Raw genomic sequence first — 24,706 nt, 5'->3', positions numbered from 1 at the left:
TGCGCGGCCGAGGGGCGGGGCCTGCGCGGGGCCATGGCGGCCGAGGCGGCGGAGCGGCACCTGGGGCTGCTGCGGGACGAGCGGGAGGCCGAGCTGGCCCAGAGCAGGTGCGGCACACGAGGCACCGGCAGCGGCCGCCGGGGACACGGCACCACTGTTACGGGGGGGTTACGGGGCGGCCACAGCCGGGGACACGTGCGGCTGGGCTGGGCAGGAGCGCTGTCAGCCCTGGGGAACACTGAGGGACCCTCCCCTGGGACCCGCTGTCACCTATGGAAACCCAGAGGGATCCTCCCCTGGGACCCCCTGTTTTCTCTAGGAGACCCTCCTGGCGCCGGTGGGAACGCTGCTGCAGTGCCACTGTTGTAAGCAGCCCACCCCGATAGGAACCTCGCCCCACAGGGCTCTCTGATCCATGGGGAATCCTGCTGGGCTCGCCCCCACAGGACCGAGTCATCCTCTCAGATGAGGGGCACAGACCCCTACCCAGCCAGGAGGATGGAGGTGCCAGCAGCCAGGATAAGGTCATTCTGCTCTGTCCCCTGGAGCTGCGACCCTCAGCCTCACCCCGTGGTGTTCCCACCTGTGTGTGGTTCCCAGGGCATGGCAGGAGAGCGTCTCCCTGAAGGAATTGCAGCGGAGAGGTGTCTGCTTGCTCAAGCTCCAGGTCAGCAGCCAGAGAACCGGCCTCTACGGGCGTCTCCTCGTGACATTCCAGCCCAGGAAGCGGGACTCGGACACCGAGCTGCCCTCCAACAGCTTTGGGCCTGGTCAGTGACACTCCTGTCTTTCCAAAGAAAGAGATCACACGGGCTAAAATGGTTTGGGTTGGAAAGGACCTCAAAGTCCATCCAGTCTGGCCCTCAGCCATGGGCAGGGACACCTTCCCCTAGCCCTGGGTGCTCCAAGCCCCATCCAGCCTGGCACTGGACACTTCCAGGGATGGGGCAGCCACAGCTTCCCTGCACGGTGACACATTTGCCCCACCTCACTCTCTCCCTTCCATCCTCTGCAGGGGACATCGTGGGGCTCTATGAGTCGGCCGGGCAGGGGGACCCGCTGTGCACGGGCGTGGTGACACGTGTCACCCCCAAGGCAGTGACAGTGGCCCTGGAGGAGCCCCGGGATGGGGAGCTGGCCGTGGACCACGAGCGCTCCTTCCGCCTGCTCAAGCTGGCCAACGATGTCACCTACAACAGGCTCAAAAGGTGAGGGCTCACCCCGGCTCACTCGGCCCAGCGGGATGAGGAGTGACAAGTTTAGCCTGGAAAAGCTCTTCCCAGTCCCTTCCCAGTTTGGATTTGTCATTCTAGAGCCTCACAACAGCCTCAGTTTACCCACCTGCTGGCTGGTCCTGCTCTTCCCTTTCCCCCTCCAGGCTGTGGTTTGGTCCCGTTGCATCGCCTCTGGAATACTCTCGGTTCTCTCTGGGGCCTTTTCCATCCTGGCAGGAGGAGTGAACAGCTCCTTGCTAGATAAACATCCCAAAAAAGCACATTTGGCTGTGCCAAACAGGGACAATGGGAAGACAGTGGAAGCCTGACCAGCACAAGGGTGTGTGTGCAAGGGTTGGGAGATGCAGGAATTGTGTGGGATTAGTCTTGTGGTGTAGCATTGTTCAGCTTTGGAATAGTTCAGTCCTTACTCACAGCTTGTCTCTGGGCACTTGGGAGTCTCTAGAGAATTCCTGCTGTGCCTGTAACCTGGATCTTCCCTTCTTTGGCAGAGCTCTAACTGCACTCAAGCAGTACCGGGGTGGCCCAGCCTCCGACCTGATCGACGTCCTCTTCTTTGCCTCTGCTCCCAGGGCGTTCCCTGAAACAAGTAAGGATCCTTTTTTTATCAGGCTTGATGGGCATCCTTGGGAATTGCCCACGAGAGCACAGATAGCTCTGATCCCTGTTTTTACCCACACATGCTCCAGAAAAGACCCCAATGTTCAATGCACGTCATCAGTGGTGCTGCAACTGGTAGCATTGTTTGTGCTGGGCACACTTTCCTCATGGAGAGAGCCTGGACAAAATCTTGGATATAAGTAGTATCCACTCTGCTGTGCTTCTTTGGAAGAAACAAAGATTAAATTACACAGCTTCACCTTTTGGGGAGAGCAAAGCCTCTGATCAACAGCTGTGTCAGATATCAATACCTGCTAATGGATATTATCCCTTGACAGAAGGGAAGGGTGCAAAAATCAGGGAGTGAGGGCTGAGGGTGGGCTGGGCTGCCCAGCAGGGTGGGCTGTGTCTAAGTCATGTACAGAGCTCAGGGCTGCTCTCCCCCCTCGTGCCATCCATCCCTGCCAGGGTTCTGCCCCTTTTCCTCCCCTCCACAGCTCCCTGCACTGTCTTGCTTGGAGTCCTGGATTTGGCTGCCCACCATGGTTTGCCTCTCTCCCATCCCCTCCAGCCCTCCATCCTGATAGGATGTGCTAGGGACAAAAAATGGGTGTTAATGAGTCCTGTCCCCATTTCTCTAAGCACTGATCCCAGTCTGAGTCAAACCTTTTAGCCCTTTGGCTGCCCAGGGACCTTGGTGCACTCAAGGTTTTAACATTAAATAAAAGAATTAAATTTTAATCAATCAACTTCCCTCAACAGTGCTTTTACCCCTGAGGGAGCAGAACTGCTTCTAATGAAGGAAAGCTCCTTTTTACCCCATCACTCAGCTGTGCCAGGCTGGGCAGAGATGAATTTTCCATCTGCTCAGCACTGGGAGTATTGATGGATAGATGGAGGCACGTTAGACAGACAGAGGAGGTGCAATATGGACTCAAAGGCCTTGCAGTTACCTCCTCCCTTCAGAGTTTTCTGCCCACCTAGAGAGATGTTGTGCCAGCCAGGAATTAAGGGCTAATAACTTGGAATAAGCCTGCCCTGTGCTCAAGGGCTCTGCCAGACCAACCTCAGGCAGCTTTTCCATGTCACAGCCTCTACTTCCATGACCAAGCACCCATTAGCCTGGTTTCTTTGGGGATCTGTCTCATCCCATCCATTACCTGGTTTCAAACAAACCCATCAGCAGCAGGCTGAGTCAATAAGCCCTGGACAGCTCCTGAAATTGGCTGTCTAGACACACATCTGTGTCAACACCGTGAGGCGAGCTCGCTTCCCTCAGAAACCAGGGAGCCACAGCTGGGAGCCAGGGCAAAATCCACTCAGCAGGTGCAATGTGCAGCAGCAGAAGCCTGAATCTGATTTTTTTTTTCTTTTTTTTTTGACAGAAGGGAAGGGTGCAAAAATCAGGGAGTGAGGGCTGAGGGTGGGCTGGGCTGCCCAGCAGGGTGGGCTGTGTCTAAGCCATGTACAGAGCTCAGGGCTGCTCTCCCCCCTCGTGCCATCCATCCCTGTTTTTTTTTTTTTTTTTTTTTTTTTTTTTTTGTGGGGGACAAGATGAGAATCCTAATTTTTCAATCAGGGAATCTTGTAGGTGGGTTGTGACGCCGCTGTGCATTTCAGTAATTAATTACCAGACATCAGCAGCCCAACACAACACATCAGAGCCCAGATCCTTTCAAAACACTTAAATATGCAACAATAAATACCCTTTTGGCATAAGACAAAAACATGAGACAGGCTGTGGAAAGAATAGCCTAAGGAATAGCCAAAAGGAGAGGAAGAGGTCTCCAGTGGGTAGCTGGGATCTGCAGCAAAGACTGGGACTGGCACAAAACACTTCCACACCTCACCTTGCTGCCTCCAGGAAGGCTCCAAGGGGGAGAACAATTTTTCCAGAAAGGGCAGACTCTGAACTGAGCAGGAATTTTGCCCTTATCAGACTCCCTGGGAAGCAGAATCCAGGTGCTCTCCCATCAAAAATGCCCTCCTTGTCTCCCTTCCACTTTGATCTGCACCCGTGGCCCTGCTGGATCTTCCACACCTGAAATCTCCTCCAAACAATTCTCCCCTGCTCCCAGCATCCCTGTGGGATCCCTGTACCCCTACATTTTGGGAATGGGGGGAGTGGAGAGGCTTTTCTTGCCAGCAGAGGCCAGCATTGCTCTGCTTGCTGTTCTCCTGGCCATCCAAGAGGGACATGTCCCTTTTCCCTTTGGAAAGCAGGTTCTGCTGTACCTGTGCAGGTCACTGATAGCTGCCAGCTCTCTCCTGTGCTGCTGGGCTGGAGAAAGTCAGGAATGCTCCTTTTTGTTCCTGGCTCCAGAAGGCCTGGCTTGTGTCCAACTCTGCCCGTGGCTGTCAAAAGATTTGTAAAGGGAAAGAAGCAATCCTGGTGAAAAGGCAGGAATGTCCCCAGAAAAAGCCAAGCTGGCAGCAGAGCACTGGGGAAGCACCAGGGATTTCCAGCAAGACTTTCTTGGCTTTTTGGCACAAGTCACTTGCAAAAATAACCTGAAATGCTCCTCCATCCCTCTGCCCTGTGACACCTCTTGCCATCACAGGGGCCATGGAGAGGCCTCTGGGATTCCTGGGGAAGACTAAGCAGTCCAGACAACTCAGCTGCCAGGTATTTCCTCTGGAGAACAGGGGAAGTTCTGATCCAGGCTGATGTACCCAGCTGGATTTTGTCCAGCAGCGTTGGCTGCAGTGAGGTTGCACCAGGGAGGAGCTGCTGGGATAGGGGATCTGAATTGCTCTTGGTCAGAAATATACCTTGGAAAGGGCTTCCAGCTCTGGAAAACCTGGGCTCTTCCTCCTAGGAAGGGCTGTTTCCATCCATTTTTGGTGCAGAGACTCCTTTCCTGGGCCTGGATGTCATTCCCCCCAACCCACTGCCTCAGCAGAGCTGCTGGAACTGTGCAGAAAAGCATCTCAGTCCCTGGGAATGTTGGGGCACCAACCTGGATGGCCAAGGAAATTCGGTTTTCAACTCTGATAAACGGAGGTGTGCATCAGGGCACAGTTATCTGGCCACCAGTGAGACACATTCCAGGGATTTCTTCAGGTGAGGATACCTGGAGCCCAGCTGCTGCAGGGAGAAGTTTGGAGGAACCACAGCATCCCATTAGAGGCTCTTCCCTCCTCCCCAGCAGCGTGGCCAGCCCAGGAGAGGCACAGTGCCAGCCTTCCCACACAGCAGCTCCTGGCAGCCTGTGGTTGGCAGGGATGAGGGTGGGCACAGGCCTGGAGAAGCTCCTCTGCTCATCCTTGAGCAAGGAAGCATCAATGACTCCCACATCCCAGCTGTTCCTCACTGTGGGAAATGCCTCTCAGGTTTGAAGCTATTCCTGCTTTTTTTCCCCAGCCCATGGGATGCTTCTTGTTTTGTCTTAGTCATTAACACACTCACCCAAAATTTACATATGAACCAAGAGGCAGAGTGACAGCAAAAAGCACCTCCAGCCCCATTTCTCTCTTCACCATGGCCTTCTCAATGAGACTCTTTTGTTTTACCTCCTTTGGTGGTGCTGCTTCAGAAGCCACACACAGGATCACCTGCCTAAAACCAGAAGAAATCCCCGTGTTTTTAATCCAGCCCTTAGTGCAAAGGGAAGGATGAAGCACATGATGCCCAGCAGGGAAGGATGCCCAGAGATGTGTCTTATATAAGCTTTTGTGGGAACGTTATTTTCGGGAAACCTCGGTGTAATGAGTCATCATCCCTGCTGTAATTAACTCCCATAATGAACAAGGAGATTAGCATTAGGATTAGAGGGGGGATGAGAATAAATTTGGGCCTAAATGAGATCAATCTGGGAGGTTAAAAAGCAGCTTTAGAGAATTCAGTCTCTGCAGTGAAACCAATTCTCTTCTAATGTGATTTGCATATTCTTTTCTCTTTTTTCCTCCCTTATTAAAGCAGAAATGAATTTTAGCTTTATCATTTAAATTGTTCTTTGTATCTTTTCCTGCCTTCATACCCAGTCTTGGCTGACCACCACAGGGCTGCTCTGTTCTGCTCACAGCCTCTGTAGGTTTTTCTGATTTTTCACTGTTGCTGCACTGGGTTTGCTCACTGGCAGGGATTTATTTGCCAGATCTGCTACTTCCTCCCCAATTTTCACTGAAGATTTCACTAAAGATGCTGGTTCTCCTGCAAAACAATCCCAGAGCTCCCTCCAGAGCCAGGAAAACCTACCTGTTTGATGCTGGGGAAGCTAAATGCCTCTTAAATTCTGGGAATTGCACCACTGACTGGTCAAAGGCCAAGTATCAGGGCTGGGGGGGGGATGGGGAAGCATGGGTGCAGGATGGGGAGGGAGGCTGTTTGTTTTGGAAGCATAAAAAGCTTATTTTTACCTTCTGGAGTCTTCCAGCCCCCTCAGGGCTTTCTTCCCAAGGTTTTCCTCATTATCAAATGGGTTTGGGCCGGCTGTAGAGAGCGCCATGTATTTCTGGATTTGTGCTTCTCAGCCTCTTCCCAGCTGGGGCTGAGGTCCCAGTGACTCTCCTGCTGTCTCCCCAGAGCCTCTGGAGTTCTTCAATGCCTCCCTGGATGAGTCTCAGAGGGAAGCTGTGTCCTTCTCCCTGGCTCAGAGGGAGCTGGCCATCATCCACGGGCCTCCAGGCACTGGGAAAACCACGACCCTGGTGGAGATCATCCTGCAGGCTGTGCAGCAGGGCCTGAAGGTGAGGCTCACTGCCAGGGCTCTGGTGACAGGGACCACCTCAGGTGGCCACCAGTGACCACCTCTCCTTGTGTGAAGACCTCAGAGCAGCCTTGCAGTCATGGGAGTGGGCTACAGGGAAGCTTTACAGGGATTCTTCATCAGGAACTGGGGTGGTACCACAAGGGCTTCAAATGGGAAGAGGGGAAATTTAGGTTGGATATTGGGAAGAAATCCTTCCCTGTGAGGGTGGTGGGGCCCTGGCACAGGTTGCTCAGAGAAGCTGTGGTTGCCCCATCCCTGGAAGTGTCCAGTGCCAGGCTGGATAGGGCTTGGAGCAGCCTGGCCTAGAGAAAGGTGTCTCTGCCCCTGGCAGGGGGGTACTGGATGGGCTTTAAGGTCCCACCCAAACCATTCCAGGTTTCTGTGATTATTTTGCACACTCCTGGGCTTTGTGGCACCCAGAGCAGCTCCTGCCGGATCTGTGCTAATCCAGAGCCTGCCTTGGCTTGCAGGGTCCAGGGACTTCCCCACCAGCTCCAGGGAGGTGCTGGCAGAGCTCAGGTTTGGGGTTCACTGGGGACCCTACAGAAGTGCTGCAAAGCAAGGAGGCCATCACCTGTGGTGATGCCAGCGCTTTATTCCCGACAGAAGCACACAGCTCTCCCTCTCTCTGCTCGGACACCCCCTGCTGCAGCCTGCGGGTGCCCTCAGAGGTGCCAAGGAGTTTGTCCCCGCAGGTGCTGTGCTGTGCCCCGTCCAACGTGGCCGTGGATAACCTGGTGGAGCGGCTGGCCGGCTGCAGGGCGCGGCTGCTGCGGCTGGGCCACCCCGCCCGCCTGCTCCAGCCCATCCAGCAGCACTCCCTGGACGCCGTGCTGGCCCGCGGGGACAACGCCCACGTCGTGGCTGACATCAGGAGGGACATCGACCGCGCCTGGGTACGGGCCCTGCCCGGGGGCAGTGCGTGCAGCCCGGAGTGATCCCATGAGAAGGGCAGATATCGGGGGGAAGCTCTTCCCTGTGGGGGTGGGGAGGCCCTGGAATGGATGTCTCAGAGAAACTATGGCTGCCCCATCCCTGGGAGTGTCCAGGGCCAGGTTAGACAGGGTTTGGAGCAGCCTGGGCTAGTGGAAGGTGTTCCTGCCCTTAGGAGATGATCCATAAGGTCTCTTCTAACCCAAACCGTTTTGGGATTCTCTTATCTTCATGTGCTGGAGGGCAGAACTTCCTTCCATGAATCCCTCATGGAAGTGGGAAAATTCCAGTCCCTGCTGGTGTGTGGGGAGCTGCTGCCCCTCACATCACCTGCCTGCCCTGATCCATGCCCTCCTCTTTAGCAGGGAAACATTCCCTTCATTAATTCACTTCCTAACAAGCTGTCTGCCTGTCCTGATACTCCCTCCCACTCTCAGCCACCTCAAGTAGAAAGCAGAGCACATTTTAAAATGCATCCTTAATTTCTTCCTTCTCACCCTAATTTTCCTAACATTCCCTTATAACGTAGCTCTGGTACTTGGGGTGAGGATTTGATGCCAATTAGGTTATTTTCTTTCCCTTTTCTGGTGGCAGCACTGTCCAAAAGCCTTTTTTTTTTTTTTTGCTTCTTAATTTATTTTCCATCTTTCTGGCTGGTGATTAGTTTTCACTTTCATCTCCTTGGGAGGAGTGTGTCACAGAAGCTGCCCTTGGCTGCAGAGAGCTCATCTCCAAGGTCCTGACCCATCTTTTCTTCCTCCTGCCTCTGTTTCTCCACTGCCACATTCCCTACTTTTCCCTGGAGCAATTGCTCCATGTTTTGACTCCTCTCTCCTTCCCTTCTCCCCAGCCCACAGAAGGAGCAATAGCAGAAAAGAAAACCTTGAGGCATTTCCTACTCCTTTGTGCTTCCTTCCCTCACCTGGCTTTGAGATTCTCAGGACCTCAGCTTCTGGATACTCCTTGCCCCAGCAAAGTTTCAGCCCCACAGTACCTGAGAAAGAAATGTAGCACAGATCCAGGGCCAGTCCAGCTCCAGGGATGCTGAGCAGGGTCAGGGAGCAGTCCAGGAGGATGAGGCAGGGAATGCAGGAAAGAAACCAGGCTCACACCATGAGCTGGCCTTAAACAGACTCCCAGACCAGTGAGGGGATGAGAGAGCTCATGGGAGGCAGGTGGGGATGATTAGAGTTGATATTCCTAATCCCTAATTAGGAATGGGTGACATCCAGACTGACCTCATCCTTAGGGCCTGTCATCCCACACCTGGAATTCCTGAACCCATTGTGATGACACCTGACAGACACATGGAGGATTCACAGTTTTAAATACCCATGAATTCAGCCAAAGCAGGGGCCTGAGCTGATCCATGTTAGACCCTGGAAAATGCATCCATCCATCCATGGCATGACTATAGGAACCAGCCTGTCCTACTCTTTTGGCTGCCTAGAAGAGCTTTTGTCTGCAGCCTTTGCATCCTTCCCAAGTCATCAGCCTTACCTCCAGGGAAATAATCCCAATTTCCATCTGGGTTTGCTCAGTGAGCTGTAGCTGAGCTGTGGTCCCATGGCTGCTGCTCTGGCAGTGCTGGTGCCCATTGCTGGTGGGTTGGGGTGGTAGATACATTTAATATCTGCTAAAAAAAGCCCTGGGCCTGTCTGGATGCTGCTCTGGATCCTTTCCAGCAGCTCATAGAGGCCAGTTTGGGGTGGCAGAGCTGCTGCTGGGGCTTGGGGAGCCCTCCTGCTTCCAGAAGGGCTCTGCTTCCTGAGAACAAGCTAGGAAATCCCAGTCCCTCCCCAGCAGAGGAACAAAACCCCTCTTCCCAAACATTTGTCCCTGCTCCATGCCCAGATGTTTTGACTGATCACAGACATGGTCAGAACTGAGTAGCAGCAGTTGGCTCTATCCAAATTTTTCTATTTTCTAGGCCAAAACCAAAAAGGCCCAAGACAAGGGAGAGCGCAGCCATTTTCTGGGTGAGATCAAGACCCTGAGGAAGGAGCTGAAGGAGAGAGAAGAGGCTGCCATGGCTGCAGCCCTCAGCCAGGCCAGCGTTGTCCTTGCCACCAACACAGGTGTGACATCCTCCTGCTCATGTTTCCCCTCCCTTTGCCAGCTAAACCACCTGCTCTGCAAGGCAGCTATCCTGGGATGGCTGGCACACTTGCTCCCAGCTCCTGGGAGCTCAGCAAAGCCTCCCAAACCCCTCCCCAGTGGGATTCTCCCAGCTTCCACTGTGGCACAGGATGTTGCTGAGCACAGAAGATGGATCTGGAAGGGCCCCCGTCAGCTCTGAGTAGGAGCTGGGAGTGCAGTGAGTAAACAAGTGCTGCTGGAGGTGTACAATCTGCTCCCCATTGCATAAATCACATGGGATAGCTTCCCTGCTTGGACCCTTGCCAGGACTGATGAAACCCAACACGTGTTTGCAGAGCCTGCTCCCAGGCTGCATGTGGCTGCTTCTGCACTCACCCAAATGATGTGACACAGGATTTTAGGGAGCAGGTCCAGGTGTCCATCAGGCAGCTGCAGCTGGGAAGGTTTGGCAGGTGTGGAAGGGCTTTACTGGCTCAGGCTTTTCATACTCACAATCTTCAGATCTGGTTGCTCAAGGGTCATTAGTTGAAAGGAAACATCAATAATTTTAGGTCATAAAACAGCAAGTTACTGGAATGAAGATTAGTGCACAGATAAATCCTTCCATGTCTTAGTCCCTGGGAGTTGGCCTCTCACTTCTTTTTACTTGCCTGAAAGAAAGAGGGAGATTTCCTTCTCCCAGTAAAACTGGTCTTTTTGTTGATCAGCTGTGATTCTCCCTGGAACTGGAGCTTCCCAGCCAGCTGGGGGTCTGTGCAAGTGGCAAAAGTTGAGTTATGACTGTACAGCTCACCAGAGCAAATTCATACAGGCTGGAAAACAGTTTTGGAAGGAAAACAGTGTCTTTGGTGGGAAACTGGAATGTCTGAAGTGATGCAGAGCTGCAGAGGCACCAGGATTTACACTGGCAAAGCCAAATCCCTGCTCTCAGCTGCAATAGCACAGGAGCTTTGGAAAAAAACATTTCTGCAAATAAAAATCTCCTGGTCTGGGAGACTGGCTTCTTCACCCTGCCCTCCTCCTTTTGCATCCTTCTTCTTTGTGAACTGCAGGAAGATTTGGATGCCCCTGGAATTCAGCTTTCTGATCAATGTATGGATCAGTATCAGTAGGTCTGGGTTAGAGCAGGATGTCTGTAAGGAGACAAATGTTACAAATGGACTTCTGATGTTAAAAATGAGCCCTTGATGTGGCTGTGTGGTTCTAGTCTCCTTTCCCTCTTCCCAGTGTCACAAGGCCATTCCCCCTCTCAGGGTGTCCCTCACTTACCAGACAGGTGAATCCCCAGTCCCTCACCCTCTGAGTGCTGGGCATGAGGAGTTTTGTTGGCACTGGGGGGCAGCAGGAAGGTGGGTGTTCCTTGCTCTGCTCCAGATGAAGCTCCCAGATGGCATCTGGGCTTCACTGCTGTTCCCAAAGCTACTTGGAAGCTTCTGGGCCCAGATGCCAGGGGAAAAAAAGGACAAAGAGGAGCTGGCAAAAACAAGCCTGACTTACACATATCAATGGATACGTGTTTGGCAGGGCTGAATTCCTACATCTCTGCAAGGAAACATTATTTCACTTACCTCAATCACTATTGCAGCTTGTGAGGTTTGTTTCCAGAGCAGGTTCCTCACTCTTCCTTGCTCCCCTGCTCACTTGGGAACCTTCTCCTTCCACCAGGTGCTTCCTCGGACGGCCCCCTGAAGCTGCTGCCTGAAACCCACTTTGACCTGGTGGTGATTGATGAGTGTGCCCAGGCTCTGGAAGCCAGCTGCTGGATCCCTCTGCTGAAGGCTCCCAAGTGCATCCTGGCTGGGGATCACAAGCAGCTGCCCCCCACCATCATCTCCCACAGGTAAAAATCCCAGATCCTCCCTTTCTTTGTGCAGCTTCCGAATCCTGGTGATTGGAGACATTTCATGATGGAGATCTGTGCTGCCTGCAGGCTCTGTGGAATGCATTTGGGCTCATCCTCAGGCTAATCCAAGTCTTTCCTTTAATTCTGCTTCTGTGGTTTCCAGATTTATTTATTTAATGTATTAATGTGTGAATTGGCCCAGTGAGATGCTGCATTTTCGCACACCTCGGGGATTATAAAACCTCTCAGTCCCTACAACGGGGATAATAAGAACAGTTAGTTTGTGGAAAAGATCTGTGGATAGTGCAAATTGCCTGTGCTTCCAGAGGGATGCTGCAAAGAGTACTGAGGAATCTTTGAGTAATTTAAAACATAAATGTGCTCATGTTTATCTGGTTTAGGCAGCTCCAGATCTGGAATTACTGAACCACAGAAGCAGAAAAATAGGCTTGACTTCATAAACATCCTCTCCTGCTTCCAGAAAATAATGAACAAGACACATCTGCCACCTCACTTGGATTTTGAGCACAGGAAATGAAAGATCCAAGGCAGGCAGCAGCCCCCAGCACACGGCCAAGAGACAGTGGGAACAGCATTCAGGGGCTGCAGCATCCTCTCATTTTACCTCTCTCAGATGCCCAAAAGCTTGCTGTTCTGCAGATCTTGGTGGGTGATAAACACATGCTGAACTGCCTGGAAGTGTCCAGGCTGGTGAGCTCCAAAAGCCTCTCCAGAGCCCTCCACTCCTGGTGTCCTGCTGTTTATTCCCTGGGAATTTGCAGGCTGGCTCTCTGTGCCTGGATTTTCCAAGCAAGGCACTTTTTGGAGTAGTATCTTGTTGGTAGCAAGAAGAAATTGGCCATTTGGTCCTTCTAATTTCAGAGTTCTTATTATTTTCTGTGAATAGTGCATAAAGTTCCTGTTTTCTCCCAGAGAAACTTCATGATAGCTCCATAATGCTCCACAGTGCCCATCCAGCTGGATCCACCTCAGCAGCCTCAGCCTGGCTTTTCCCCAGACTATCAGATTAAGGGCAAAACACAGTAAAAATCCCAGCTCTGTTACTCTGGAACAGGGCTGACACAGCTGGTGTCACTTTTGGCTCCCTCTTTTGAGACAAAAGCAGTGTTTCTTCACTCCAGAAACATTACAGCAGCTGCTTTTTTTTTTTTCTCTGCTCTGTCAGGGTGGCTGCTGCCACAAGCCTTGGCTGGAGCTGGAGGCAAAAAGCTCCTCCTGGATCTCCTCCTGCTTGAGGAGTTGTGCTTTTCTCTCCTTCAGCTTTGACTGGTGGCCCTGGCAGTGCTGGGGGAACATCAGACTCCATGATCTTAAAGATCTTTTCCATCCTGAGCAACTGATAGAAATAAATGGGATGCTGGAGAGCCCTGTTTTGGGCTTTCCACATTCCCTGCAGGCCCAGGAAGCAGCACAGTGGCAGATCTCTTCCACCTCCTTCCGTGGGTATTTCCAGAGCTCCCACAAAGGCCCCAAATCACCTGGCAGCTCCTCTGTGGTTCAGGGGAAGCAAGGAGCTATTTCCAGGGATGATTCATGCGGAGGACTCCAACCCTTCCGCCCACCTTCCCCTTCTCCATTGATGACAGCGGGCCTGGAGTGGGTGGGCTCCTATTTTTGGGGCCACGGGGAAGGGTCTGAAGTTATCTGGGATGAATCCAGGCTGGCAGGAGGCTCGGCTGTTACTACAGCAGAGGAAGTCAGCCCTGCTCAGGCAGGAAGCCTCTGTCCAGCAGCAGGAATGCTGTGGGACTCTATCCACCTTGCTGTTACCTGCTTGTTCCTCCATGGAATCAGCATTTACCTGTTCCTACCATCAGTGACCCCGTGAGGCCTAGGGAATGTTTGACAGAGGGTCTGAAGCTGCTCCTCTTCCCTGCTTTCTGACACCCCTGGAGCTGTCCCAGGGTGCAGAGGGCATCCCCACACACACCTTCCAGTCCATGCTGGCAAATTCCAGCCCCCTCCAATTCCCCCTCAGCAGCTCCAGCCCAGGCTCACAGGCAGCAGCTTCCACCTTGGAGGTTCTCCTCCTTCTATTTGTCCTTGTCCCTGTGGGCATCTCCATGCCAGGGCACACCCTGCAGTCTGTCAGGAACATTTGTTTGCCTTGGTGGAGCCCTCATTCCATCCTTTTCCCGATGAATTCCTCTCCACATCAGGGCTCTGATGTATTAATTTGGTTTTGCTCCCCTCAGATGCTGGCAGATGCTTATCAAACCTCTTGCTCTCAACAAACACAGGGATGTTTTGCCATCTTGTTTGTCCGTGGTCAGTCTGGATGTCTGCACCATCCCAAATCCATGTGCTGATTCCCATGGCAGGTCTCAATGGGCTTCCTTTCACTTCGTCTCTGAAGTGCCAGGCCTTGGGTTTCTCTGGAGCCTCCACAGCTGGAATGTACTGGTGCACATCCATGAATTAACTCCATTAATGTGGAGTCCCTGAGCTGTGAAAACACAGTGATCTCCTTCTCCAAGCTTTTCCAGCCAAATCCAGTGTGCACTGCAGGGATCAGTCACACCAGCATCCCCTTTCTCAGGGATGGGTAAAAAAAAATATGCCATGGGTAAAGACACAGCCCCAGCCTTCCATGGGAAACAATTCCTGGTTTTCTCCTAGTACTGATCATTCTGGGCACGTACAGTGCAGGCTGGCCGAGCACAGCATTTCCTGCAGGCAGAACAAGGTGAAACCATGTTAGCAACAAATCCTGCTTGCTGTGGGCTGGGTTTGGGAATTCTGCCTTTCCCAGCTGTACTTTAGGTACTTTCAAGTAGATATTCCCAAGCATCTCATGCATGGTTCTGTCTGTCCAACCTCTTATCCCAATTTTATTTCTCTAAAGCAATCAATAGGTAAAAAACATCTGCTCAGGGCACTCGGGATTTTGTTGGCAGAGAAATCAACCACCATAGGAATTAATTGAGTGGTAAAATAACAGAAAGTTATTAACAGGTGAAATATTCCCGAGCAGATTAATTCCTCATTATTAATTCAGCATATAACCTCCTGCAGATCCCTGCGGTGGGAATGCTGCTGGAAGGGTAGGGAACAGCAGCATTCCTGAGGCTTGCTCTGAGCTTTAATGGCTGTTTCAGGCATGTGCTTGCACCTGAGTGCCAACAGCTCTCCCTGCTCAATTTCCTTTCTGTCCAGGACATCCAGGCTCCGTGGGCAGAGAGCAGAGCTGAGAGAATCCAGTTAATTCCTGATGTCTGGAATGCATCCTCCAACCCCACATCTTGCTGTGTCCCCTCATCCCATCTACCCCAGCCCCACTCTGGCAAACTTCTGCCTCCCATGTCCTGCAGCCCTGTGCATCCAGAGGTTATTCCCCTTGTTTTGCCTGTGTGCTGCATCCTATGATTCAGCGAGGAGGAGAGCTAATAAGGCCCGGCTTCTTGGAAAGAGTTGTCCTTAATTGTCCCTTCTGCAGGTTTAATGACTTGGCAGTCTCTTGTCACATTTCCCAAGTGCCTGTGGTGAGCGTGGCAGGGCTGGCTGGTGCCACAACAATCCGCCTGCTGTGGGGCCGTGTAGCGCTGGAATTCCCCCAGCAGGGATTAGACGTGTGCTGTGCCCCAGAGCTCGATGGAGAGCGTTTTCCTGAGCTGTTCCCTGTCATCATTCCATCATCTTCATGCTGCTTCCCTGTGTCTGGCAGCCACCAGCACCCTCAGTGTCAGCCTCAGTATGAAAAATCTCTGTACACTCACAGAATCCAAAGGCAACAACTTCCATCCTTCTTCCTCAGATGGTGCCTCCCAGCAAACCCTCTGTGAGGCCAGGAGGAAGCAAACAGGCTCCTGAAAGGCTGAATTCTGTAGGAATTTGATTCATTTGTGCCACATATATGAACAAGGAGCGCTGCTGGATGTGATGGGGGTTTAGTGGGTGAAAAAGCAATGAGTGCAGTGCATCCGTGCCTCAGTCCAGGGTGAGTGGCCAGGGAAGGATGGAAATGCTGGAGCAGCAGGGGTCTTGATGAAAGCAGCAAGGGTTGGCTGTGCGGGCACCAGGCATTCCAGAATTGGGGGTGAAGCTCTGATCCTGTTGCACTGGGTGATGCTGATGCTGTGGCTGAGCTTGCAGTAACACCACTGTAGCCTTAGACTGATGGATCACGGAATCATGGAATCACTGAGGCTGAGAATGACCTCCAAGACCACCGAGTCCACCCTGTGATCGATCCCCACCTTGTCAACCAGACCAGAGCACTGAGTTCCACATCCAGTTGTTCCTTGAACACCCCCAGGGTGGTGACTCCAGAGTCCATTGCTTGAACTACAGGGGCAGGATCCGTGTCCAAGCCTCTCTGAGTCTGTCCCTGAGGGTCTGACAGGCAGCCCTGTTGGCACCCGGGTGGAGCAGGGGTGACAGTGCCACCCCAGGGGAGCCACACGGAGGTGCTGAGCAGGGCTGGAGCGCGGCTGCTCCCAGAGCATTCCCACTGACACCGTCGGCACCCCGTGTGCCGGGAGGGGCTGGCTGAGCCCCATCCCGCCCTGGGGATGGACACTCCCACTCTGAGGTGCTTCTCCGTGCAGGGCGGCGGCCGAGGGGCTGTCCCTGAGCCTGATGGAGCGGCTGGCGGGGCACTACGGGGAGCGGGCGGTGCGGATGCTGACCGTGCAGTACCGCATGCACCGGCACATCATGGAATGGGCGTCCGCGGAGCTCTACGGCGGCCGGCTCAGCGCACACCCCTCCGTGGCACAGCACCTGCTCAGGTGGGTTCCTGCTCTCCGCCGCTGCAGGAGCCGAAATGTTCTTTTCATCCCCGTTTGTCCCTTCCCTGCGGAGTTTGCCGCTCCTCCTGAGAGGATTTTCCTGGTTTTGATTCGGCCGTTGTTTCGTCGGGGAGACGTTACTGGGGGGCTTTGTCCTTTTGGCTCTGTAACCAGAAGTGATGCACAGTTGTCTTCTGTGTCCTCCTTTGCTATGATAGTCGTGGAATCCCAGAATTGTTTGGGCTGGATGGCTGGAAGCCCGCCCAGTCCCATGCCATAGGCAGGGACACCTTCCACTATACCAGACTGCTCCATATCCCATCCAGCCTGGCTCTTCCAGGGACGGGGCAGCCACAGCTTGAGTGGATATTGCTGTAACAGCAGCGTTGGTAACTGGCCCTTTCCCACATACCTTGTGCAGGGACCTGCCAGGTGTCTCTGACACAGAAGAGACCAGCATCCCCTTGTTGCTCATAGACACCGCTGGCTGTGGCCTGTTTGAGCTGGAAGTGGAGGATGAACAGTCCAAGGGGAATCCAGGTACCAGAATGGATGGACTGAGGTGCTCAGCCCACCACGGGCTTGGCCACATCCCAGAGATGTCTCCCTGGGGAAGGTGGGGTCCCAGAGAGCCTTGCTTAGCTGAGAGATCTTCCCTCCATAAATCCTCAACCTCCAGGGACTCTGAGCTGTGTTGGAGCTCTGGTGACAGCGTCCAGCTTGTGGGTGGCCTCTCCTGCTGCCGTGTCCCCTTGCAGGGACATTTCTCCGTGCTGAGGGCTGGGGCAGGGTGGAGAATCCCTGTGGCAGGTGCTTTACAGCAAGGAAGGACAAATAGCAGCAGGCAGAGCACAGGCCTGTTTTGGGAAGACAGTGGATAAGGCTCAGAACTGCCTCCCAGTCTGCTTCTTTCCATGAAATCCTGTCTGGTTCTTCTGCATGGATTTTCCTAGGACACTGAGTTCTGCTGCTTTTCACCTGAAAAAGTAGATTTCATTACAGAAATTGAGTGCAAAGTCAGTCTGGAAAACACAAGGGCAGTTTCTACCAGTTTAAATATCTTACCTTCTCTTTGACCCCCACCATCATTTGAGTGCCTCATTTTTCCATCCAGCATTCCCAGAGCCCTGCTGAACACAACAGGCTCTTGTGGAGAGCCACAAAGCCTGGTCTGAGAGAACTCAGGGATTTGAAGCAGAGGATTAGAGGCACATATTCCCAAATTTGGGAGGCAGCCTTTTGGCACAGCTCACTGTAGAGTCTTGATGTTTATTGCTGTGTTTTGCTGCAAAGAAGCCTCCCGGCCAATGAACCATGAAAAAAATTCATACAGGATTTCATTTTTCCCCTTAGATCTCTCTGAACCAGGCACCATTTTGGATAAGCAGTTCATGGCAGCCTTGCCTGCTGTTTTGGGGGAGGTGGGCGCATTCCTCTGGCCTTTGTCCCCTGTCACACTCTGTTCCTGTCCCAGGGGAGGTCCAGCTGGTGGGGATGCACGTCCAGGCCTTGGTGGATGCTGGTGTGAAGGCCAAGGACATCGCTGTGGTGGCCCCCTACAACCTCCAGGTGAGCTGTCCCTGTGCTGGCATCCCCCCTGTCCCTGCACACAGAGCACCACAAGACCCCAGAGACCCACACAGCCAAATTTAACCAGCATTTGGGACCAACTCCTGCACCTCTGAGCAGCCTGGGGCCATGGAGGTGTTCCACTCACAGCCTCAGGAGATGCTCATCCTTGTGGGTTTGGGAGGGAGGGATTTCCCCCAAAACCCCGCCATTTTAATCCTTTTCACCCATGTATTTCCTTTAAAAGCTACCCTTGGCCTGTTTCTCAGGTGGACATGCTCCGACAGCACCTCTGCCACAGCCACCCCGAGCTGGAAATTAAATCAGTGGATGGTTTCCAGGGAAGGGAGAAGGAGGCAGTGATCCTGTCCTTTGTCAGATCCAACAGGAAAGGTAAGACCTGGCTGCTGGAGCGTTGCTCCCCTGGGAACCAGGAGGAAGTCGTGGAGCCAAGTGCTGTGGTTTAATTGCAGTGCTCTAACACGTGGCTCTGGATGGATTTACTGGCAAACCCCCCCTTTTCAGGCTTTTTTGTTTAATTAATGAATGTATGTGCTGTCAGGGCTGCAGAGGAGGCTCCCGTGCTACAGCAGGTCCAGGACTGCTCACTTGGAAGGCTCCCTGGCCCCTGAGGCTTCAGAAATTATTTAAACCAGCACCCTAAGAATGTCACATTTCATTAGCCCCACTTTTAGGGGAGTTGGGGGGTAATTTCTTGGCTTTTGAGCCCATTTTGGGTGAGTTCCCTGCAGAAAGTGAGCAGGAGCTGGCATCCCAATCCATGCACGGAAAATGCTGCTTTGGGGAGCAAAATCTAGAGCGGAAAATCAAGTTCTTTGCTATCAGCAGCTGCAGTGGAAGTTAATAGCTGGAAAAAAGCTGCTGCCCTGGGGGCAAGGCTCCTCTGCAGGGAACTGAAAGGTTTGATGGAGCTGGCTCAGCAGGATTGCTCTGTGATCACCTCTGTTCCATGCTGGGATCAATTCCCTTTCCAAACCCACGGTCCTGTGGCCCTACCTGTGCTGCTGGAGGTGAAATGCTGAGGGCTGGAAGGGGATAAAAAAGGGGGAAATATACACAGAAGGAGGAGATGCCTCTTTTTCCAAGCCTAGAGGAGGAAAAGCAGCCTTGTGGGGAGAATGGAGGTGGGGACAGCACTAAGAATAGTCCTGATCCAGGAGTGACTCACCCCTGTGCTGGAGGGAGCTGGTGGCCCTGGGAGGGTGAGTGTCCCACAGCCCCTTCTCCTGCACAGGGAGAGGCCAAAGCTCAGGTGTGGGGCAGAAATTGCTTTTTTTGGGACACAGGGAGGCTTCTCCTTGACCTGTCCCTCTGCAGCCATTCCTGATCCAGCAGGAAACCTTCATTTAAGAGGAAATTTTTCCCTCTGAGGGTGCTGAGGCCCTGGCACAGCTTGCCCAGAGAAGCTGTGGCTGCCCCATCCCTGGAAATGTCCATGGCCAGGTTGGACAGGGCTTGGAGTCTGGGATAATGGAAGGTGTCTCTGGCAGGGGGTGGAACTAGATGGGCCTTAAGGTCCTTCCCAACCCAAACCATTCCAGGATTCAAAGGAGTTGGATTTGCCCCTGCAGCTGGGTTAAACCTCATCAGAGAAACTGGGAATTGTTCTCCGAGCTGCAGAGCAGGGAGAGGGGCTCCCCCTCAGCCTGCCCCTCAAAGGCAGCACAGATGAGGCTGCTGAGGCAGAGCCAGGCTGGGCACTGCTCTGGCACAGGCATTAATCTCTTCCTGCCTGGCCTCCTCGCTGTTCCCTGGAGCTGGGAGCTCGCAGCCACCCACGCTCCGCTCTCGCTGCCTGATCCTGCCTGAGTCATCCCAGCACTGCCGGCTCTCGTGCTGTCTGTGAGCAGAGCAAAACCTCCCTGAGCTCCCAAATGGCTGTTCCTACAGACCTCAGGGAATTTGGGAGCAGGGGGGAGCTCTGTAGGACAGGGGGGAGCTCTTCACCTGCAGTCCCTCCTCTGTTGCAAGGTGAGCCTTTTCCACACTGCTCCATCTTGTGTTTGCTCCCAGCTCCAAGCTGAGCTTGTGTCGTGGGCCAGGCAGGGAGACATTTCCCCTTCCTGTGAGCCTTCCATCCTCTTCCCAATGCCAGGAGCTCAGCGTGGAGCCTGTGCAACACAGCTAGGGAGAGGAACAGCTGCGAGCGGAGCCCCATAAAAGCCCACTCTCACCCTCCAGCCAAAAATTCCTTGGACCAAACCCCTGCTTGGAGGAGGTGGGGTCTCCTTACCTGTCTGGGTCCCCGTCCCCTCTGGCATGCCTTCCCTGCTGTTTCCCCAGGTGAGGTGGGCTTCCTGGCCGAGGAGCGGCGGATCAACGTGGCGGTGACGCGGGCGCGGCGCCAGGTGGCCGTGGTGTGTGACAGCCACACCGTGGGCAGCCGCCCCTTCCTGCGGCGCCTGCTGGACCACCTGTCCCAGCACGGCCTCGTGCGCTCCGCCTTCGAGTACCTGGATGACCTCGTGCCCCAAAACTACCCCGGGGAGGGAGGGGCACAGCGCCAGCAGGGCCCCAAAGCGCCGGGCCCCAAAGCGCGGCCGGCTCCGGCTGGGAAGCTCAAGGCGGCGGCAGCCGGAGCGGGGAGCCAGAAACCGGGAGCACGGAGCTCCCCGAGCGCTGCCGCAGCTGGGAGGGACGCCTCAGGGTCAAAGGAGGGTGGGGACAGGTTCAGGGCCATGCTGGTGGCCTTCCTGGCGAGCAGCGAGGCGCAGCTGGATTTCCCGACATCCCTGAATTCCCACGAGAGGATGCTGGTCCACGTGCTGGCAGAGGAGTACGGGCTGCAGCACCTGAGCTCCGGGGAGGGCCAGGACAGGTACATCAGCGTCCGCAAGAGACTCCCCAAGCAGCCCCCGCTGCCCTCTCAGCCCCTTCCTGAGCCCCTTCCTGAGCCCCTTCCCGAGCCTCAGCATCCCCACGGGAACATCCCTGACCCTGCGGAGCCGGGGGAAAGCGGCGAGGGCTCGGGGAAAGTGGACCTGAAATCCCTGCACCTGGAGAGAGTCCAGAGGGAGAAAGCCAGGCGGGAGGAGGCAGCCAGGAAGGTGCAGGAGCCCAAGAGTGGCAAAAGGAAAAAGGAGAAGAGTGAAGCCAAAGGTGGGTGAAGCTTTTTGTAACCAGCACAATTAGTGCTCTTCCTTGAATGGATCTTAATCCTGGTGGGTTTGTTCCAGACTTGGGGATTTGGGTGTGGAACATGTGGCTCTTGGAAAGCTACAGGGAGGTGGGAACTGGCTGCAGCATCCAGGCAGAGGGTTTTGGATACCTGGAGGCACATTCTGTAAGTGAGAGGAAAAACACTGGAGACCCTTTCCCAGGAGAGTCTCAGGAATCACGTGGGAGGCTCCCAAGAGTGGGGAGAGGAGCTGAGGGGAGTACCTGGCCCACACGGAAGGATGTAAAGGCAGAGGCTGCCCTGTGGCTGCAGGAGGGTGGGTTTGTTCCCAGGCCCCAACCCAGGTGTGTGCTCACCTTTCCCAGGAAAACCGGCCATCGGGAGCGCGGCCGGAGAGGATTTCGACGCTCTGATCTCCGCTGCCATGGAAGCTGACAGGACCTGTGGCTTCCCCCGCTGCAAGGCCTCTGTCACCACCCTGGGCCAGCTCTGCCACCACTGCCAGCGGCTCTTCTGCCTCAGCCACCACATCCCCGAGGTAAGGAGGGGCAGGACAGGCTCAGCCTGGGAATTTTCCCTGTGGAGCTCCCCCGGCAGCGTTTCCTTGCAGGGAGTTTGAGCGGAGCCCTCCCTGTCAGAGCCTGTGCTGAGCTCAGGTGCACGGGGCTGGCAGGTGCTGACACCTGGGCTCTGCTCACCTCTTCCTGAGGGCTTTTCTGTTTTCCTCCCATTTTGTGCCCTTCTTTACCATTTTCTGGCACTTACACTCTGGGGCCCTGTGAATAAAGTGAGGCAGAGAGCAGAAATGGGGAAGCACAAGTTTCAGGCTGAAGTGAAGCTGGACTCATTTCCCAGCTCTTTGCACGTTCCCTCTGCATTCTGAGGATGATCCCAGCCCTTTGCAGATTGTCTCTGCATCCTGGGGACAGGTCAGGCACAGTGCAGTGCTGCCTGGCCAGCAATTCAGAATTCCCTGTGTCCTTGTTCCTCACCCTGTGGAACCCCTGGGAGCTCAGCAGCCCTATAAATCCTTGGCAAGCTTTTCCCTCTGTCAAGAGCTATCTGTTTCCATGGCAAGGAATAGTTGTATTTATGGTCACTCACATCCAGGGGGATGGAGATTTATTCCGTGAAGAATGGCCTCTCCCTGAATTGTGTGTCCTCACCCTGTGGAACCCCTGGGAGCTCAGCAGCCCTATAAATCCTTGGCAAGCTTTTCCCTCTGTCAAGAGCTATCTGTTTCCATGGCAAGGAATAGTTGTATTTATGGTCACTCACATCCCGGGGGATGGAGATTTATTCCCTGAAGAATGGCCTCTCCCTGCTGAATTGTAACAAAGCTGCAACAATTGTGGGGATTCAAATCCATGTCAGTCCCAGGAAGGGCTGTCACAGCTCTGAGGGAACAGGCTGGGACCTCACTCCATGGAAACATAAATGACTTTGGGATGGGCCAAGAAAAGGGATCGGATTTTAGGATCTCACCTGAGAGGGATAATTCCAGTGTTGGACTTAGCTCATTAAAGCATCAGATTGATGGCTAAAAAACGTCTCCCATTCCCCAAAACTCCTTTCCCAGTTCACTAGAAATGAGGTGGAAGGAGCCACTTGAACCATCCCAAAGGATGGTATTCAGAGCCCAGGACCTGGATCTTTATATTTCATTCTGTGTGAGAGGAGCTATAAAAAATGATTTAACAAAACACAAAATAATAAATATGAATTATTAATTTTAAACAATAAGTATAAGAATAAATCTATAAAAATATAGGATCAAAATATAAAATGAAACTAAATAAAAATAAAACGAAAATAAATAGAATAGTAAACAATGATAACAATGAATTTAAATTATAAAAATATGTAAGTATATAAATTAATATAATATCACAATAATATATAAGGTAATGATAATAATGGCTGTAAATGATGGGAGGTGATTTTAGGGGGATGCAAAGCAGGACAAAAAAGAATTCCAGGCTCAAGCCCCTGGCTCCCACGTGGCTGATCCGTGCCCCCGTGCCCGTTCTCTCCGCAGGTCCATGGCTGTGGGGAGAAGGCCAAGGCGCAGGCACGGCAGCGGATCAGCCGGGAAGGGATCCTGTACCCCGGGAGCGGCTCCAAGGACAAATCCCTGGATCCCGCCAGGCGAGCCCACCTCCAGCGGCGCCTGGACCAGAAGCTCAGTGAGCTGACGAGCCAGAGGAAGGGCAAAAAGAAAGACAAGGAGAAATGAGGGACCCGAATCCTGCTTTTTTAACCTCAAAGCCACAGCTCAGCCCCACCAGGGCAAAGCTGCTGTGCTGGGCCTGTGTGGAATAGGGGGCTCCATGGTGGAATAGGGGGCTCCATTGTGGGGGGAAAACCTGGAGCTGGGAGCCTTCCTGAGGTGCAGGGCCGAGGCAGGGGAGGGAGAGCTGCTGCATTGTCCTGGTTATCCGTATGGACACGGTGATGGATGCACTCAGGGGCCAGAGCACGCTGGTAAAACGGGCATTAAACACCCAAAGCTGTCACTGTCACATCGGTCCCCGCGGCAGCACATGATGGATGCCCGGGAACAGGGACGTGGGAGGCACGGAAAACCCTGGGTGACCCTGTGCTCCAGGGAGGATGGCTGAGGAAACGGATGTGTCCCAGCCCAGCGATCCCCTGGCTCTGCTCAGAGCTGGAGGGACCCAGCCTGAGCACACTGCAGCCATTCCCTCCCCACCGGGGCCAGGGGCTCAGCCCTGCTCCAGGTGTGCCTGGGGATGGGAATGGAGATGGGGAAAGGGAGGCCTCCAGCCCAAACGGTGCTGGCACCACGAGGAGCTGCTCCAGCACATGGAACCATTTCCCTGGGAGAGCCTTCCTGTGCCACTGGGAGGTCTCTCCCTCCTTACTGCTGCCTGTCCCTTCCCAGATCTGTCCTGCCCTTCCCACAGAGCTCCTTGGAGGCTGATTCCCACTGGGAAAGCCCACACTGACAGCAACCAGGTGAGCTTTGCAGGTGGTAGGGATCCTGGTGTCCATCCTGGACATTTTCCTAATACTTCACACAGGGTCCATCTATCCCACCCCCAAAATAGCTCCAGCAGCATTTTTTTGTCCCCAGGATAAAGGAGAAGTTGCAAAGGTGCCTCCAAATAGGAATGGCTGGAGAGGAGCACTTTAAAAATGCCTAACCCACATATTCCTCATTCTTTTTGGGGCTAAACATCACAGATTCCAGCACCTGTGGAAGTCACTCACCTCATCCCAAGTAAAGCTCAGCAGATGGCAGGAGCTGCCAGACAGCCAAGGATTTCTGTGTCCATCTCTTCCCAAATACTTGGCTGGGATAGCTAATAAGCAAATTTTCCCCCAAACCTTGTGGGCTGTGAGTACTGGCTGTGAACAACTTCCCACAAAAACTTCCTCATCCTTCAGAAAATCTCATCCTTCAAACCCCTCCATCCTCGGCTCGTGCCTTGGTGCTGTGCATCACCCATGGAGGGATGGCACTGGCTCCCCTGGCAGCAGGTGGGACAGGGAGAAGTGGGGAGGAGCCAGAGCAGAGGGGGATGATGGAACAGGGACATCACAGCCGTGTCCCTAAGGGAAGGTCAGGCAGCACAGATGGGAAGGCAAAAGTGCCACCAGCTCAGGGGATAACTCACCTTGGAGTTACTTTTTAGTCAGGGAAAAACAGATAAATGGATCATTCACAGCTTTTTCCCTGCTCAGATCATTCAAGCAGCCACATCCCAGCCCATGCTCATCCCATGGTGCCAATTCCACGGCACAGAGTCCCAGACACCCCCAGATTTCCCAGCCTGGCTTCCCACCAGCATCCTGCAGGG

At 53.7% G+C, this 24,706-nt stretch overlaps 1 protein-coding gene across 5 annotated transcripts; it reads left to right on the top strand.

The window, feature by feature from the left end:
• The first annotated feature begins 14 nt into the window (after window positions 1–14).
• Window positions 15–24,683, top strand: IGHMBP2 (immunoglobulin mu DNA binding protein 2). Of its 5 annotated transcripts, XM_041402227.1 has the most exons (17): window positions 15–107; window positions 601–770; window positions 1,016–1,208; window positions 1,727–1,824; window positions 6,361–6,524; window positions 7,243–7,443; window positions 9,411–9,558; window positions 11,246–11,420; window positions 15,992–16,174; window positions 16,596–16,714; window positions 17,649–17,743; window positions 18,013–18,136; window positions 20,048–20,863; window positions 21,248–21,420; window positions 22,921–23,068; window positions 23,788–23,861; window positions 23,980–24,683. In XM_041402227.1, exons 1-17 carry the CDS (start codon window positions 34–36, stop codon window positions 24,037–24,039), a joined length of 3,015 nt encoding a protein of 1,004 aa, XP_041258161.1. In that variant the 5' UTR covers window positions 15–33; the 3' UTR covers window positions 24,040–24,683. The 5 variants fall into 5 exon arrangements, 3 of the variants coding, with proteins under 3 accessions (XP_041258161.1, XP_041258159.1, XP_041258162.1); XR_005952483.1 differs by having other exon boundaries at window positions 22,921–23,861; window positions 23,980–24,044; XR_005952484.1 differs by lacking the exons at window positions 23,788–23,861; window positions 23,980–24,683 and adding an exon at window positions 20,941–21,047 and having other exon boundaries at window positions 22,921–23,051.
• Window positions 24,684–24,706: the final 23 nt, after the last annotated feature.

This window comes from Onychostruthus taczanowskii, unplaced genomic scaffold (genome assembly GCF_017590055.1).
Source record: "Onychostruthus taczanowskii isolate IOZ18803 unplaced genomic scaffold, ASM1759005v1 scaffold195, whole genome shotgun sequence".
Classification (NCBI taxonomy): domain Eukaryota; kingdom Metazoa; phylum Chordata; class Aves; order Passeriformes; family Passeridae; genus Onychostruthus; species Onychostruthus taczanowskii.
The sequence above is the reverse complement of the archived record's forward strand: the minus strand, read 5'-3'. Positions and strand labels throughout refer to the sequence as shown.